Source organism: Capricornis sumatraensis, chromosome 20 (assembly GCF_032405125.1).
Source record: "Capricornis sumatraensis isolate serow.1 chromosome 20, serow.2, whole genome shotgun sequence".
In the NCBI taxonomy this organism is placed as follows: Eukaryota; Metazoa; Chordata; class Mammalia; order Artiodactyla; family Bovidae; genus Capricornis; species Capricornis sumatraensis.
Window position 1 is genome coordinate 60713182 of NC_091088.1, and position 13907 is coordinate 60727088.

At 52.3% G+C, this 13907-nt stretch overlaps 1 protein-coding gene across 2 annotated transcripts; it reads right to left on the reverse strand.

The window, feature by feature from the left end:
- Positions 1-139: 139 nt before the first annotated feature.
- Positions 140-13491, reverse strand: BCAT2 (branched chain amino acid transaminase 2). 2 transcript variants are annotated; one of them, XM_068992678.1, is made up of 11 exons: positions 13378-13491; positions 10031-10105; positions 9507-9710; positions 5320-5430; positions 5103-5222; positions 4792-4955; positions 2263-2405; positions 2014-2099; positions 1708-1848; positions 1557-1631; positions 140-512 (listed from the first exon to the last, which is right to left on the reverse strand). In XM_068992678.1, exons 1-11 carry the CDS (start codon positions 13399-13401, stop codon positions 474-476), a joined length of 1182 nt encoding a protein of 393 aa, XP_068848779.1. In that variant the 5' UTR covers positions 13402-13491; the 3' UTR covers positions 140-473. The 2 variants fall into 2 exon arrangements, with proteins under 2 accessions (XP_068848779.1, XP_068848780.1); XM_068992679.1 differs by lacking the exons at positions 9507-9710; positions 10031-10105 and having other exon boundaries at positions 13378-13401.
- Between the last annotated feature and the right edge of the window lie 416 nt (positions 13492-13907).

Sequence of the window (13907 nt, forward strand, 5' to 3'; positions counted from 1 at the left end):
CTGGGCCCTTGAAAATGAAATGGGTTGAACATGTGGGTTCCTGGTTAAGACGCTAGAGCTGCTGAATTGCTTCATTGAAGATGAAACTTAATGTCTTGTTCTTTGGCATTTTATTTCAAAATCGCAGCTAGGGAAAAACAAACAAAAAAAAAACTGCAGCACCGGGAGGTCCGGCCTGAAAACGGAGATGCTGATTTGGGGTCAAAGTATATACCCGACCCACAACACGGAGCAGCGGGGAGTACGGGTCCCCAAGGCCTGAGTGGCGGGGCTAGGGGCCAAGACGCCTGGGTCAGGCCCTTATGGCTTTGGGAGTGTAACATGGCAGCACCGGAGATCCAGGCGTCCCGGCTCCCCCGTCTCTTACTTCATATTGCACTTCAGGTGAGTCATTGGTACGGAGGTGATGGTCCAACAGGGGCTGGATGCTACACGGAGGTGGTCCGTGGAGTGGTCCAGCGAAGCCCAGAGCATTACACCGGGAGCATCCATTCATGGGCTTTTGATCCGTACTATAGAATAACACAGGCGGAGGTGAGAGGAAATCACACTACAACTCCCAGCAGGCCCTGGGGCATCCTAGCCTGAGGGCCGGCAAAGTTACGCCCCAGGGCCTCATGGGAAATGTAGTCCACTTCCCGGAAGCCCAACGAACGTGGCAAAGGCGGCGCAGAGGCCCAAAGGAGTTGTAGTTCTGCGAAGAGGAGTTGTGAGGCCCTGAAGGCTCGGGGGAAAAGTTCTTCAGCTGAGAAAACCTGGATAGGCAGGAGGTGTAGTTCTCGGTCCGGATACTCTGGAATTTACAGAAGCTCACAGAAAAGGAGCTCCAGTTCCAGTGCCAGGAAAGGCAAGATAGCTCGGTTCAGACGTTATGAAAGTACCTCCACGGGCCTATGATAGGAAACGTTCTTAGCTGCAGGGGGTTTCCCTGGTGGCTCAGAGGTTAAAGCATCTGCCTGTAAGGCAGGAGACCGGGGTTCAATCCCTGGGTCGGGAAGATCCCCTGGAGAAGGAAATGGCAACCCACTCCAGTATTCTTGCCTGGAGAATCCCATGGATGGAGGAGCCTGGTAGGTTACAGTCCATGGGGTCGCAAAGAGTTGGACAGGACTGAGCGACTTCACTTTCACTTTCACTTTCACTTAGGCCACAGAGTCGGGGCAGAGTGCAGAGGCTGGTAGGAGCAAGATTTCTCAAGCCAGCGGAATAGCCCTGGGCGCCTGGGGATCCCTGGGGCTCGGAACTCATTGGCCAGAAGGTTGGCTTCGGGTCCCGGAGGCTCATGGGAAGGGAATTTCTCAAGTCAGAGCTCCAGAGGCTCACAGAGAAGCACCATTTAGTCCCAAGAAGTGTTCTAGGCCACAGGGCCTTGAGGAAAGCAAACTCAATCGGAGGCCCAGAGGCCCAGAGGCCGATGGACGGCGCCATTTTCAGCTGGTGGGACTATGGCGGGCGATGGGGGTGGGGCACAGGAAGCCTCAGTTCAGAGCCTCCGGGTTGTGAACTTCTCTTGGGCAACCAAGCATCCAGCCCAGCTCCCAGCAGGTGCACCTCACCTGGATCGCCTTCAGTTCCTTGTGGAAGCGGAGGATAAGCTGGGGCCCGTTTTCCATGGTGGGAATGTGGAAATGCTGGGGAAGAAAGGGTGGTAAGGACGGGCCCCCACCCATTTCTTCTCCCTCACAGTCCAAGCTGGCCCTTCCTCACCTTGCCTTGGTACAGGATTTGGTGCACGGGGCAGACCTGGCAAGCGGTGCCTGAACCGAAGACTTCTCGGACCCGGCCGTCCTCCAGCGCCCGCAGGAACTCCTTCATGGTTATCTTACGCTCTACCACTCGGAATTCACCCTGCGGGGTGAGACAAATAACCTCTGAGCCCGGGGGGCTGCCCTGCTGCTCCCTCCGTGTGGATGGTGAAAAAGAGACATGCCATTGTGCCCAGTCCCCTCCACCACCCCCAATACTGCTGTCCTGCAACACAGCAATACCCCCATCACTGTGGCATGCTCTCACCCAGGTCCGGGCCAGGTCCAGCAGACTCTGTCGGACTACTCCAGGTAGGATGATGCCGTCCAGCGGGGGGGTCACCAGTTCCAGCGCTGGGTCAGGTGGAAGAGAAAGGGGAGGGGGCGTGTTACCTTACACCATCCCATCCTCTTAGGTGCCACCCACTCACAGCCAAGCCCCAAGACCTGCAGCCACTAAGAGTTTCTGCTCCCGCCCACTTCCACCCGGCCTGGGGTTGGTCATGGGTGGGCTCACCCCCGTCCTCATAGGTCCAGAAGACGAAGATGTTCATGGTGCCCACCTCGGTGAGCTCGTGATCAGGCCCATACAGCCAGAGGACCTGCTCGCAGCCCTTCTTTTGTGCCTCCTGCTGCACTAACACGGTGGGCCCGTAATTCCTGGTGGACAGCAACATGGTGGAACAGGTCAAGGGACCCCCAGCCTTCCCCCGACGTGGCCCGATGTGAGTCTTTCCAGACCAGCACTCATCCTGCTCCCGCCCCACTCACAAACAGCTGTGAGGTCCTTCAAAACCACCTGTGACGTCACCCCCTCTGAGAGGCTTACTGAACCTCCAAGCTGGGTTTCAAGCCTCCTTTGGGCTCTTGCGATCAACTGGCCACCGTGATGCTTTCCCGTTTTGCCCTGATTTAACACATTGTCTCTCACCCAGAGCTGACCTCGCTCCCCGTCTGCTCACAAGCCTCCCAGGGCTCCCCACTGTCTCTGGAACAAGATCCCAGCCCTTCAGGCCAGTATTCAGGGCTGGGCCTGGTCTGGGACTACCTGTTAAGCCTTTTGCAAAAGCCAGACTTATTTTTCTTCTCTGACAACTTCGGTGACTCTGCCCCTCCCTGATGCCTCCACTGGTGCGTTCCCAGGATTTGAAAGTGACCCATTCCAGTATTCTTGCCTAGAGAATTCCATGGACGGAGGAACCTGGCAAGCCACAGTCCATGGGGTGGTGAAGAGTCAGACACAACTGAGTGACTCACATACATACCACTTTTGTATCCAGGAAACCACCTCCACCCTACCCATCGGACCTCCTTTGTGAAGACTTTCCCATGTTCCGTTCATCTCCATCAGAGCACGTGCTGCCCTGGATACCGGGGCTCCCACCAGCCTGGGAGCCCCTGGAGGGCAGGGCCCAGATCAGACTCATCTGTGTCCCCAGCTTCACCCAGTTCAGTTTGGTTCAGTTGCTCAGTCGTGTCTGACTCTTTGCAACCCCATGGACTGCACCACGCCAGGCCTCCCTGTCCATCACCAACTCCTGGAGTTTACTCAAACTCATGTCCATTGAGTCGGTGATGCCATCCAACCATCTCATCCTCTATCGTCCCCTTCTTCTCCCGCCTTCAATCCCTCCCAGCATCAGGGTCTTTTCAAATGAGTCAACTCTTCGCATGAGGTGGCCAAAGTACTGGAGTTTCAGCTTCAGCATCAGTCCTTCCAAGGAACACTCAGGACTGATCTCCTTTAGGATGGACTGGTTGAATCTCCTTGCAGTCCAAGGGACTCTCAAGAGTCTTCTCCAACACCACAGTTCAAAAGCATCACTTCTTCGGTGCTCAGCTTTCTTTATAGTCCAACTCTCACATCCATACATGACCACAGGAAAAACCATAGCCTTGACTAGACCGACCTTTGTTGGCAAAGTAATATCTCTGCTTTTTAATATGCTCTCTAGGCTGGTCATAACTTTTCTTCCAAAGAGTAAGCATCTTTTAATTTCATGGCTGCAATCACTATCTGCAGTGATTTTGGAGCCCAAGAAAATAAAGTCTGCCAATGTTTCCCCATCTATTTGCCATGAAGTGATGAGGCCAGATGACATGATCTTAGTTTTCTGAATGTTGAACTTTAAGCCAACTTTTTCACTCTCCTCTTTCATTTTCATCAAGAGGCTCTTTAGTTCTTTGCTTTCTGCCATAAGGGTGGTGTCATCTGCACATCTGAAGTTATTGATATTTCTCCTGGCAATCGTGATTCCAGCTTGTGTTTCTTCCAGCCCAGCGTTTCTCATGATGTACTCTGTATGTAAGTTAAATAAGCAGGGTGACAATATACAGCCTTGTCGTACTCCTTTTCCTATTTGGAACCAGTCTGTTGTTCCATGTCCAGTTCTGTTGCTTCCTGACCTGCATACAGATTTCTCAAGATGCAGGTCAGGTGGTCTGGTATTCCCATCTTGTTCAGAATTTTCCACAGCTTATTGTGATCTACACAGTCAAAGGCTTTGGCATAGCCAGTAAAGAAGGAATAGATGTTTTTCTGAAACTCTCCTGCTTTTTAGATGATCCAGCAGATGTTGGCAATTTGATCTCTCGTTCCTCTGCCTTTTCTAAAACCAGCTTGATCATCGAGAAGTTCACGTTGGCCCTCAGGAAACCTCAACGAGATGTTTTGAAAGGACCTGAATGAACTCCCAGCTGGGCCACACTTGCTGTCCCAACACACCCTAAGCCCGCCCTCTGCCTTATCCCCATCCTAACCCTCCTTGCCCTGCTGAGCCGAGGCCCCTGGCAAGACAGATAAATTCACAGGAAGTCCACAGGCAGGGTGGTGGATGCCAGAGCCCCTGGGTACTATAGGAGCTGAGGGAGGTTGGGTTTTCAGGGGAGGCTACCTGGAGGAGAGACCAGTGAGCTAAGTGTGAATTCATTTCTAAAGACTTCCCTGGGAACCAATCTGAGTCTCTCCACTGGCCATCCAAAAACACACCCAGTGTCTCTGACACCCAGTGCACCAGACCCAAGGGGTGGGCAAAGAACTACTTACCCTCCCAGCTTGTAGTCGCCGACCCCACCCACCCAGGCCCGGATGAATGATGGATCTGCCAGGAGGGAGACAGGTTTCAAGGCATCTCCAGGGAAGTAGGCGCCCACCGGGCTGAGAATGACGAACAGGAGGGCTCGAGTAGGGTGGCCGACACCTAGCGAGGGCTGCGATGGGCGGAAGGGGGCATCAGGGACCCAGGAGTCCAGGCCCCCAGCCCCTTCCCTGACCCATGCCTGGGTCCCCGGCCCTTCTCCTTCAGGAAGGCAACCCGCCCCTCAAGTGTGGCTCCGCAGCCTCCGGAGCCAGCCCACCTCGTTCCCGATCAACACGGGCCGCACGTAGAGGCTAGTGCCCACGCTGCCAGGGACCCAGTCCTGGTCCACTTCCACCAGCCGGCGGATGCACTCCAGCAACTCAATTTTGTCAAAACTCTGGGTGGGATGAAGATGAGTCAGGGGACCCTCACGACCCTGGCCCCCACCCATGCCCCCCTGCCCCACCCTCCTTGGGAGGCCGGGGGCCCCTCACCGGCAGGCAGAGGCGGAGGGCCGAGCGCAGCATCCGTTCCATGTTGAGCCAAGGTCGGAAGAGGCGCACGCGCTGGTCCCCGCCTTTGAACGCCTTCATGCCTTCAAAGAGCTGCAGGGACAGGCAGGGCGGAAGGTCAGGGTTCAGGGAGACAGCTCACCCAGCCTTGGAGAGACACAGGCTGATACACAGGGATACTGACACAGAAAAATACAGCAAGCAGGGAAGAGATTAACCCACTGAGCACACAGAGGAGGAAAGGAAAGATCCAGACAGACCAGGAGAGGAGACAGCAAAGGACAGAAGCCAGAGAAAGCAGAACAGAGAGACCCAGAGCAAGGAGCGCGCTTTGCTTAAACCCTTTCCATGTTACTGGGACCATTTCTCAGGAATGAGGATGACATGGAAGTTACCTGTTTATTTATTTGGCCACACCACATGCTTTGTGGGATCTTAGTTCCCCGACTAGGGATTGAACCCAGGTCATTCGGCAGTGAGAGCTCAAAGTCTTAACCACTGGAGCACCAGGGAATTCCCAGAGGTTATCTTTTTAAATAGCCTTTTTGTGTTTTAGAGAAATACTTTAATAGCCATGGATGAAATCATCCAATGTTCACCCAGATGGCCAATAGGGAAAAGATGCTCAATATCGCTAATTATTAGAAAAGTGCAAATCAAAACTACAGAGAGGTACCACTTCATAGGTCAATATGGCCATCATTCAAATATCTACAAATAACCAATGCTGGAGAGGGTGTAGAGAAAGGGACCCCTCCTACACTGTTGGTGGGAATATAAATTGGTGCAACCATTATGGAATACAGTATGGAGGTTCCTAAAAAAAAAAAAGTTAAAAATAGAGGTGCTGTATGATTCAACAACCCCACTTGTGGGCATATATCAGACAAAACTAATTCAAAAAGATGCCTGCACCCCTGTGTTCATAGCAGTGCTATTTATAATAACTAAGATGGAACAATTTTAATGTTCATCAACAAATACATAAATAAAGATATCACTAAAGAACCACCCCCCTACTCCCACTAAGCCCAGGTAAGTTCTTGGTGAATAGTAGGTTTCTATTGACTGGATAAATGAATAAATGAATGAAGAATGCAAAATAAAAATAATTGGAGTATTTTGGGAAAAAATGTAAAAATAAAGGGCAAGAGGTTAAGAGTGGGAAGCTGCCTTATCACATATGAAAACAGATTATAAATCTACACTTAAAGTGACATTGACAAATGAACTGACAGGTCAAACAACGCAAGAGACTAGAAAGTGGATTATCGTATAACTGAATCACTTTGCTGTATACCTGAAACCACCACAATATTGTAACCCAACTGTATTTCAGTAAAAATTGTTAAGAAAAAAAACAGAAAAAGATCAATTCAGTTAAATGGTGTTGAACAACCAAATATCCATTTCGGGGGGGGGGGGGCGGAAATTAAGTTGCATCCCTACCTCATACTGGAGAAGGCAATGGCAACCCACTCCAGTACTCTTGCCTGGAAAATCCCATGGACAGAGGAGCCTGGTGGGCAGCAGTCCATGGGGTCGCAAAGAGTCGGACACGACTGAGCGACTTCAGTTTCACTTTTCACTTTCATGAACTGGAGAAGGAAATGGCAACCCACTCCAGTGTTCTTGCCTGGAGAATCCCAGGGACGGGGGAGCCTGGTGGGCTGCTGTCTATGGGGTCGCACAGCGTCGGACACGACTGAAGTGACTTAGCAGCAGCAGCAGCAGCAGCTACCTCATACCTCACATCAGGAAAATTTTCAGGTTTAAATGAAATTTCTTCCATAAGCAATAAAGGAAAACACAAAAGGACCATTTTATATTTTGAATTGGGGCTGGTGTTCTAAATGTGAAAAATCACAGAAATCAAAAAGAAAAGACTGCATAAAAATATAAATAAATAAATAAAAATAAACAAACTGGGTAGAAACTTTCAACTCACATCACAAATGATTTATCTTTAATACACAAAGTACTCCTACAAATAAATACAGAAACCCACTCTAATAGAAAAATCAGCCAAGAAAATGGACAGTTCACAGGAAGGAAGTAAAAATGGCTCTTCCATTGTGAAAAGATGGTCAACTCCGTTCATAATCGGGAGGAAAAGGCAAATTAAAATTACTTTGAAGTACCTTTAAAAACACTTAGGAGGTTACAAGACATCTAAAAGTTTCACAAGGGTCATCCAGGGTACAGGGAAAACAGGCCTGGCTGGTAAGTGTGGAAATTGACACAGCTCTGTCACATCTGTCACAGAAGATATTGATGACTCAACATCTGTCTGTCAGCAATTACAAGCACATACACCCTTTGAGCCAACAGTTCCAGAAACTGAAAGGAGAGACACATTTGCTCTTAAAGGAAGTGAAGTGTTTGCGGTTTGTTGCAGTGCTGTTTATAATAGCACAAGCCTGGGAACAACCTAAGTGTCCAGCAACAGGTGATCGCCTAAAGGAGGCATTTTTAGGATGGAATACTACAGAGCAGCAGAAAAGGAGGACAAAGCTCTTCAAGGGCTGCCCAAGAATCTCTAGGCTACATTAAAAGAAGGGAAAACGAAAGTGTCCATCACTCGGTTGTGTCCGACTCTGTGACCCCACGGACTGTAGCCCACCAGCCTCCTCTGTCCATGGGATTCTCCAGGCAAGAATACTGGAGTGGGTTGCCATTTTCTCCTCCAGCGGATCTTCCCAACCCAGGGATCGAACCCACATCTCTTGCGTTTCCTGCGTTGGCAGGCGGATGCTTTACCACTGTGCCACCTGGGGAGCGCTATGTGAGAGCTATCATGAAAGACATGTTTTTTGGATGCTCAACCCCTTCATCTTCACTCACTCCACTAAAGAAAAAGTACTGGGTCCCCAAAAGTACTTTTGCCCTCCAAAAGTACTGTTGGAGGACATCGTGTCATGCTGGGCTGAAAGGAGAGCCAAATAAATGGTGATCTCCAAAAGCCACCTTCCTGGGGGCGGGGGGGACTCTGTAGACACGTCTTGACCATCTGTCCTTTGTATCTGTTCCCCACGCTGGGTCTCCTCTGCACAGAACTGATCCATTCGAATCAAATGTCCAGAGTAGGTGGGAAGGAAAACCATCATAATTCTGAAAAGAAAAGAAAGAGAGAGAAAAAAAAAAAAAAGGCGGGCCGTGGGGGGGGTGGGGGGCTGGGGGGGTGGGGAACATGCCTAACGTTGGAGAACCACTCTGTAAGGGACAAAAATCAGTCAAAGTGCCAACCAGCTACTAGAACTGCAGTGTGTCCCTCCGAAATTTGGCAACAAGTAAAGCTTCTTTGGAAAAGACTTTGCTTTCAGCCATAGCTTGAAGCTGGTAACTGGGTCAAATGTCTCCTGCGTCTCTCTCCTCGTGGACCCTCACCAAGTCCCACAACGCCAATCCTCCTCCTCCTATGTCCCCATATCAGCATGGTCCCGTGGTCTACACAGTCACCCGGCTAAAGCCCTGGGCACAGTACTCAGTCCTGCCTGCCCTTCCCTAGCCCCGCTGGTCCATCCCTGGTATCCCTGAATCTCTCTGCCCCCTCCCGTCCTGGCGATCCCCCTGGCTCTGACCTCAGCTCACCCTTCACATGGCCTGAGAAGGGTCTTACTCTACCTGCTGTATGCCTGCTCAGAGCCCTCGGGGCTCCCAGTGCCCTTGGCAAGGTCCCAGCTTCTCTGGGGTTCTGATGACATCCTCAGCCTCCCTGTAGTCTCCAACCCCACACTTCCCTCCCAAATATACCAGGCTCTTCTTTGGACTGTGTCTTTATACTGATGTCGCCTCTCCCTCTAAGAGCCTCGGCTCCCCTCTTTGCCAGGAAAGACTCCACTTTCGGTTGAATCAGAGGTAGGGTGGGCGTTCCTCTTCTGGCCTCCCATAATACCTCAGCTGCCTCCATCAGAGGCCAGATCCCCCTGGGTGGGCACCAAAGCGTGGGGGTTTTCAAGAGAAGGAACTGGGTCTGCTCATCTCTGGGGACCCGGCATCACCCAACATGGGACTTGGAACATGACAAGCCTCAGAAAAATGGATGAGGAGGGCGTGGAAATGAGAAATACACATAAAGCAAACCCAGGGAGGGTAGACCCAGCAAGAGACCCAGCAAGATGGAAGAGACGCAGGGAGAGACAGGGGAGAGAGGGCCGCCGCCCTGCCACCTGAAGGGAGTAGTGCAGAGCGGAGCAGGCCGGGTGCAGCGTGAGGTTCTGGAAGGGCTGGATTCGGGGCTGGCCCCAGCCCTTCTCCTGGCTCCATTCCACCATCAGCATGTGGTCGGTGAATGTCTTCCCGAACAGCAGGGGCTGGCTGGGGTCAGGCTTCTTATGAGGCTCCTGTGTCATTTCCAGCTGCAGGTCAGCAGCCTGAGAAAAGACAGGCGTCCTGGAGTCCGACCACAGCTTCCAATCTGAAAGACTACAACTCCCAGAAAGCCCTGGGGCTGAGAACCAGAGAGAAGAGGGATCTGTAGTCCCAGAGGCTTCTGGGACATGCAGTTTCATCACTTTCCCATGGCCTGATGGCATGCAATTAGGCTAACCCATTGCCACCCACCTTCACCTTCGGACCCTGGATCTTTTGGAGATGACTAAAACTAGCTCCCAGCCCTTGCCTCCCTCAGACCCACTGGTCCAGGCCCCCAGCCCCTATTCCTTGAGATCCAAACCCTAATCCCCACTGTCACCTTGAAGCTGGATGAGGCATATCTTCTGGGACCACACAGAAACCAAGGAACAGGGAGAAATCTGGGGATCCAAATCTGAGGGTGGGGACAGAAGTAAGAGAGGTGATGAGACCAGGAGACAGAGAGAGCAGGGGGTCCTTGCACCCATCTTTTCCACAACCTGCACTCGGGATGTTCCTTGGGCATGCTCTGTCTCAGGCCCAGTGCTTCCAGACAGAGCACACGGCCCTGGCCAGGTCCGTTCCCCTGTCCTCATCAGCATGGAGCAGGAGGTTCACAAGGAGGCCAAGTCCGCTCCCTGCCCCCACAAGGGCCATCTCAATAAAGAGCTGAATCGGCTCCCATCCCTTCCTCCAAGCTGGGGCAAAGTCAAATACAGGCGCCTCCTACCCCAGGGAACTTTGGCCCCAGCCCTGCCTGAGCCCAGATCAGACAGAGGACGACAACAGGTGTGCAGGTAAGTGAAGGCCTCCCCGGGGAACTCAAATCCTGAAATGAGCTAGAAAAGCAGAGGGCCCATAGGTCATGCTCCCCCAGGACCCAGGACCCAGGGCCCCAGCCTCTGCTATTACAGACCCTGGATTCCAGGCCCCCACCTCAGGATCCAGACACCCAGCCCCCTCCACCCTCAGACCCAGAATTGCAAGTCCTTCCCTTTGGGGGCATTAGATCAACTGGGCTCAGCTTAATCGAGGCCCCAGTCCCACACCCTGGACACCAGCAATTCCAATTCCCTATGGTTCCCAGGGCTGTAGGGAACTGAGGGGCAGCCACATACACTTGGGGACCACCCCAGTCATCAAGAGACATTGCTCGGATGAACGCTTCCCCTGTGGTCCGGCCAAAGGCCAGCGGGGGAGAGAAGGTCTGTCTGTGTCTAGCAGGATGGCCTCTCCCCCACAGTCTCTGACCTCACGATACCTCTTTCCTCAGCCCGGTGGAAAGACAGCTGTGATGAGGTTTGGCCGACAGAACAGCCTAGCCTGCTCCTGCCCTGTGAGCTGAGGGAACTGAGAACAGATGTGAATGGCTGAAGTCACTGGCCAGTAGGTGAGTCATGGGGAGACGGGTGCTGTGGGTTTGGAATTCCCAAAGTCTAGGCCATGAAGTCTGAGGAATGGTCCTGGATGTTATGAGTGGAGAGCTACTGGGATGATCGCAGTGTGGGTCCTGGGCATGGCCTCTAGGTGGCGCTCTGTGGCTTGCCCAAGCCAGGGGCGGGTTACTGGCCAGGAGGGGGACAAGACACCCCTGGCATAGAGATAACACCAACTGGCAGGGCGGTGGCAGGCAGCAGGTGGACAGGAAAGCAGCCCTCAGAGGAAGGCAGAAAGGAAAAAAGTAGAGAAGAAGAAGAATGAGAAAAAATAAGAGACAAGGAAGTAAAAGACATGGACATTAAGGAACAGGAATCCAAGGCCAAGAGAAGTCAGATGAGATATGTTCATAGAGGGGCTCAGCAATAAAGAATCTGCCTGTCAATACAGGAGACCTGGGTTCAATCCCTGAGTCGAGAAGATCCCCCGGAGAAGGGAATGGCAACCCACTCCAGTATTCTTGCCTGGAGAATCCCACGGACAGAGGAGCCTGGCGGGCTACAGTCCAGGGGGCTAAAAAGAATCAGACACGACTGAGCAACTAACACTTTCACTTTCATACAGAGAGAGGGGAAAATCCCCTGGAGGAGGAAATGGCAACCCACTCCAGTATTCTTGCCTGGGACATCCCTTGGACAGACAAGCCTGGCAGGTTACAGTCCATGGGGTTGCAAAAGTTGGACACAACTTAGTGACTAAACCACCACCACCACCACCACCATATAGAGAGAGAGACTGAAACAAGACACACGAGGGAGGGAAATTCAGGCATGGCAAAGCCTGGAGAAATCAAGAAAAAAAAAATACTGAGGGCAAGATGAACTGAAGCCATAAGAAAGAGAGAACAGGAGAAAGGAGAGTCATAGATCAAGACCCAACGTTGGGGGACAGCACAGAGTGAAAGGGAGGCCTAGGAAACGAGGAGAGACTAGCAGAGACAGGGCGATGCCAACACCTGGAGAGAAGCTGCCTCAGCGATGCTTGGAGACACAGATATCCAGGAGAGACAGAGAGGAGGAGCAGGAAAACACACCCACAAGGCAGAGAAGAGGTGCTGGGCACTGTTTCCAGGAGATTATAAATCTGTACTGGCCATAGAGACACTGTCACACTGGGAGAAGCTGCCTTCACCCTCCCAGGATATTTTTCTGGGGGCAGGGGTCTCACCCTTCCTCAGGGAAGGTGCTCCACCACCTGATACCCCAAACTATTGGGGGATTGGGCCCCAAGGAGATCTCAGATGAGCGCTGAGCTTTTGGGAAATAGTTGTAAAAAGCTCTGGGGCTGAATTAGGAAATGAGAAATAGTTGGAGTTGGGGTAGGGTATGCACAGAGCAAGGCTCTATAATATGATGGAATCTCCACTGACCCCAGCACTCACAGCCCAAGGGTGTCCTACCACCAAGGCCCAGGAGTGTCTTCGTAAAGTCAAGATTGCCCCAGGCACAGCCCAGGCTGGTCTCCGTCTCAACTCAGAAAGGAAACATCTGTCCTGCTATCCATCAAGCTAAGAGTCCCATATAAAGTCAGGTACAAAGTTAACAGGAACCCTTTTTCCCAACGTTAAGCTGCAGCTGTCAAGGGTTATAAAGACTCCCTTCTTCGAGTTGTTATTGTTTCCTTCCTCACTGAGAAACCCTGTTCTCTCAAATCACAGGCTCTCCGAAGCTCTGCCTGTTGACATGTATCAGTAAGAATGGAGGGTCCCACTCTCAGCAGGAGAATCTCTGTCGCTGACAACGAGGTATTAACTCTATTTTCAACCCTGGCGCAGAGTTTCAGATAAGGGGTTTCCGGGACACAACATTCTACCTCTATCTTTAGTGCCAAGAAAATAGGGCCTTGGGTCCTAGTCCCAGTCCAGATCTGAAACTGAACTCTGCCTTCATCCTTTTCCCACTTACCTAGAGGGTCTGGGAATCTTATTCTGGAGCCCTCAAAGGGTCTCTTCCCTCCTAATCCATCCCGTCACCCCAGTCCCATGCTTCTCCCACTGCCGTCTCCTCTTCTATATATCCATCCCTAGAAGTCCCATCTGGGTCCCCCTTCCCACCGATTACTTCTCTCCCTTCATCCCCATTAAAGCCTCGTGCTCCTTTCTAAGGGGCTCCCTCCTCCTTGGCTCCCTGCAGCGGAACCTGAGTGCGGGAGTACCTGCGCCCCACCGGATGGGCCACCGGCGAGTGGTCCACCCGGAAGTGCGCCTCCCCTAAGAGCTCCCCAGACCCCGGCACTGGGCCGCGAACCCACCTGCCTCAATGCCGCTGCAGCCATGGTCTGTGTGGCTGGTATCTGTGCCCGCCCAGGGAGCGGCCCGGGATAAAGACGTTCCGGCCCCGCCCCGCTCACGCCTCCTCCTGTGGGATGGTTTGTCAGCCTAGCACCCTAGGCGGGCCTGGCCTTCCCAGTTGCAGGGCGCCCGCGGGGAGCAGGGCCCTACCGCAGAGCGCATGCGCTAGACCCCGCGAGCAGAAGGGAGTAACTTGAAACACATCCTCCTTCCAGCCCCGACGCCTGAGTGTGCATTCAGCGGTTTTCAGAAATGCATTTTAATAGGTACAGTACCGTGGTGGAGAGCTAAAGGGAAAAGAAGGGAGGGGTGGGGAGCAGAAATCTTCACATATCGCAATTCTTGGTGAAAAGAAAAACCACGCAATTAAGGTCGGTGGGCGCAGATGTTATGTAAAAGTACACTTTTGAAGGGAAAGGACTCCGAAGAGGATGGCAGATAGGGATGAAGGGGGAGCTTGACTCTGTCCGGATACTTCCCTGTTTGAATA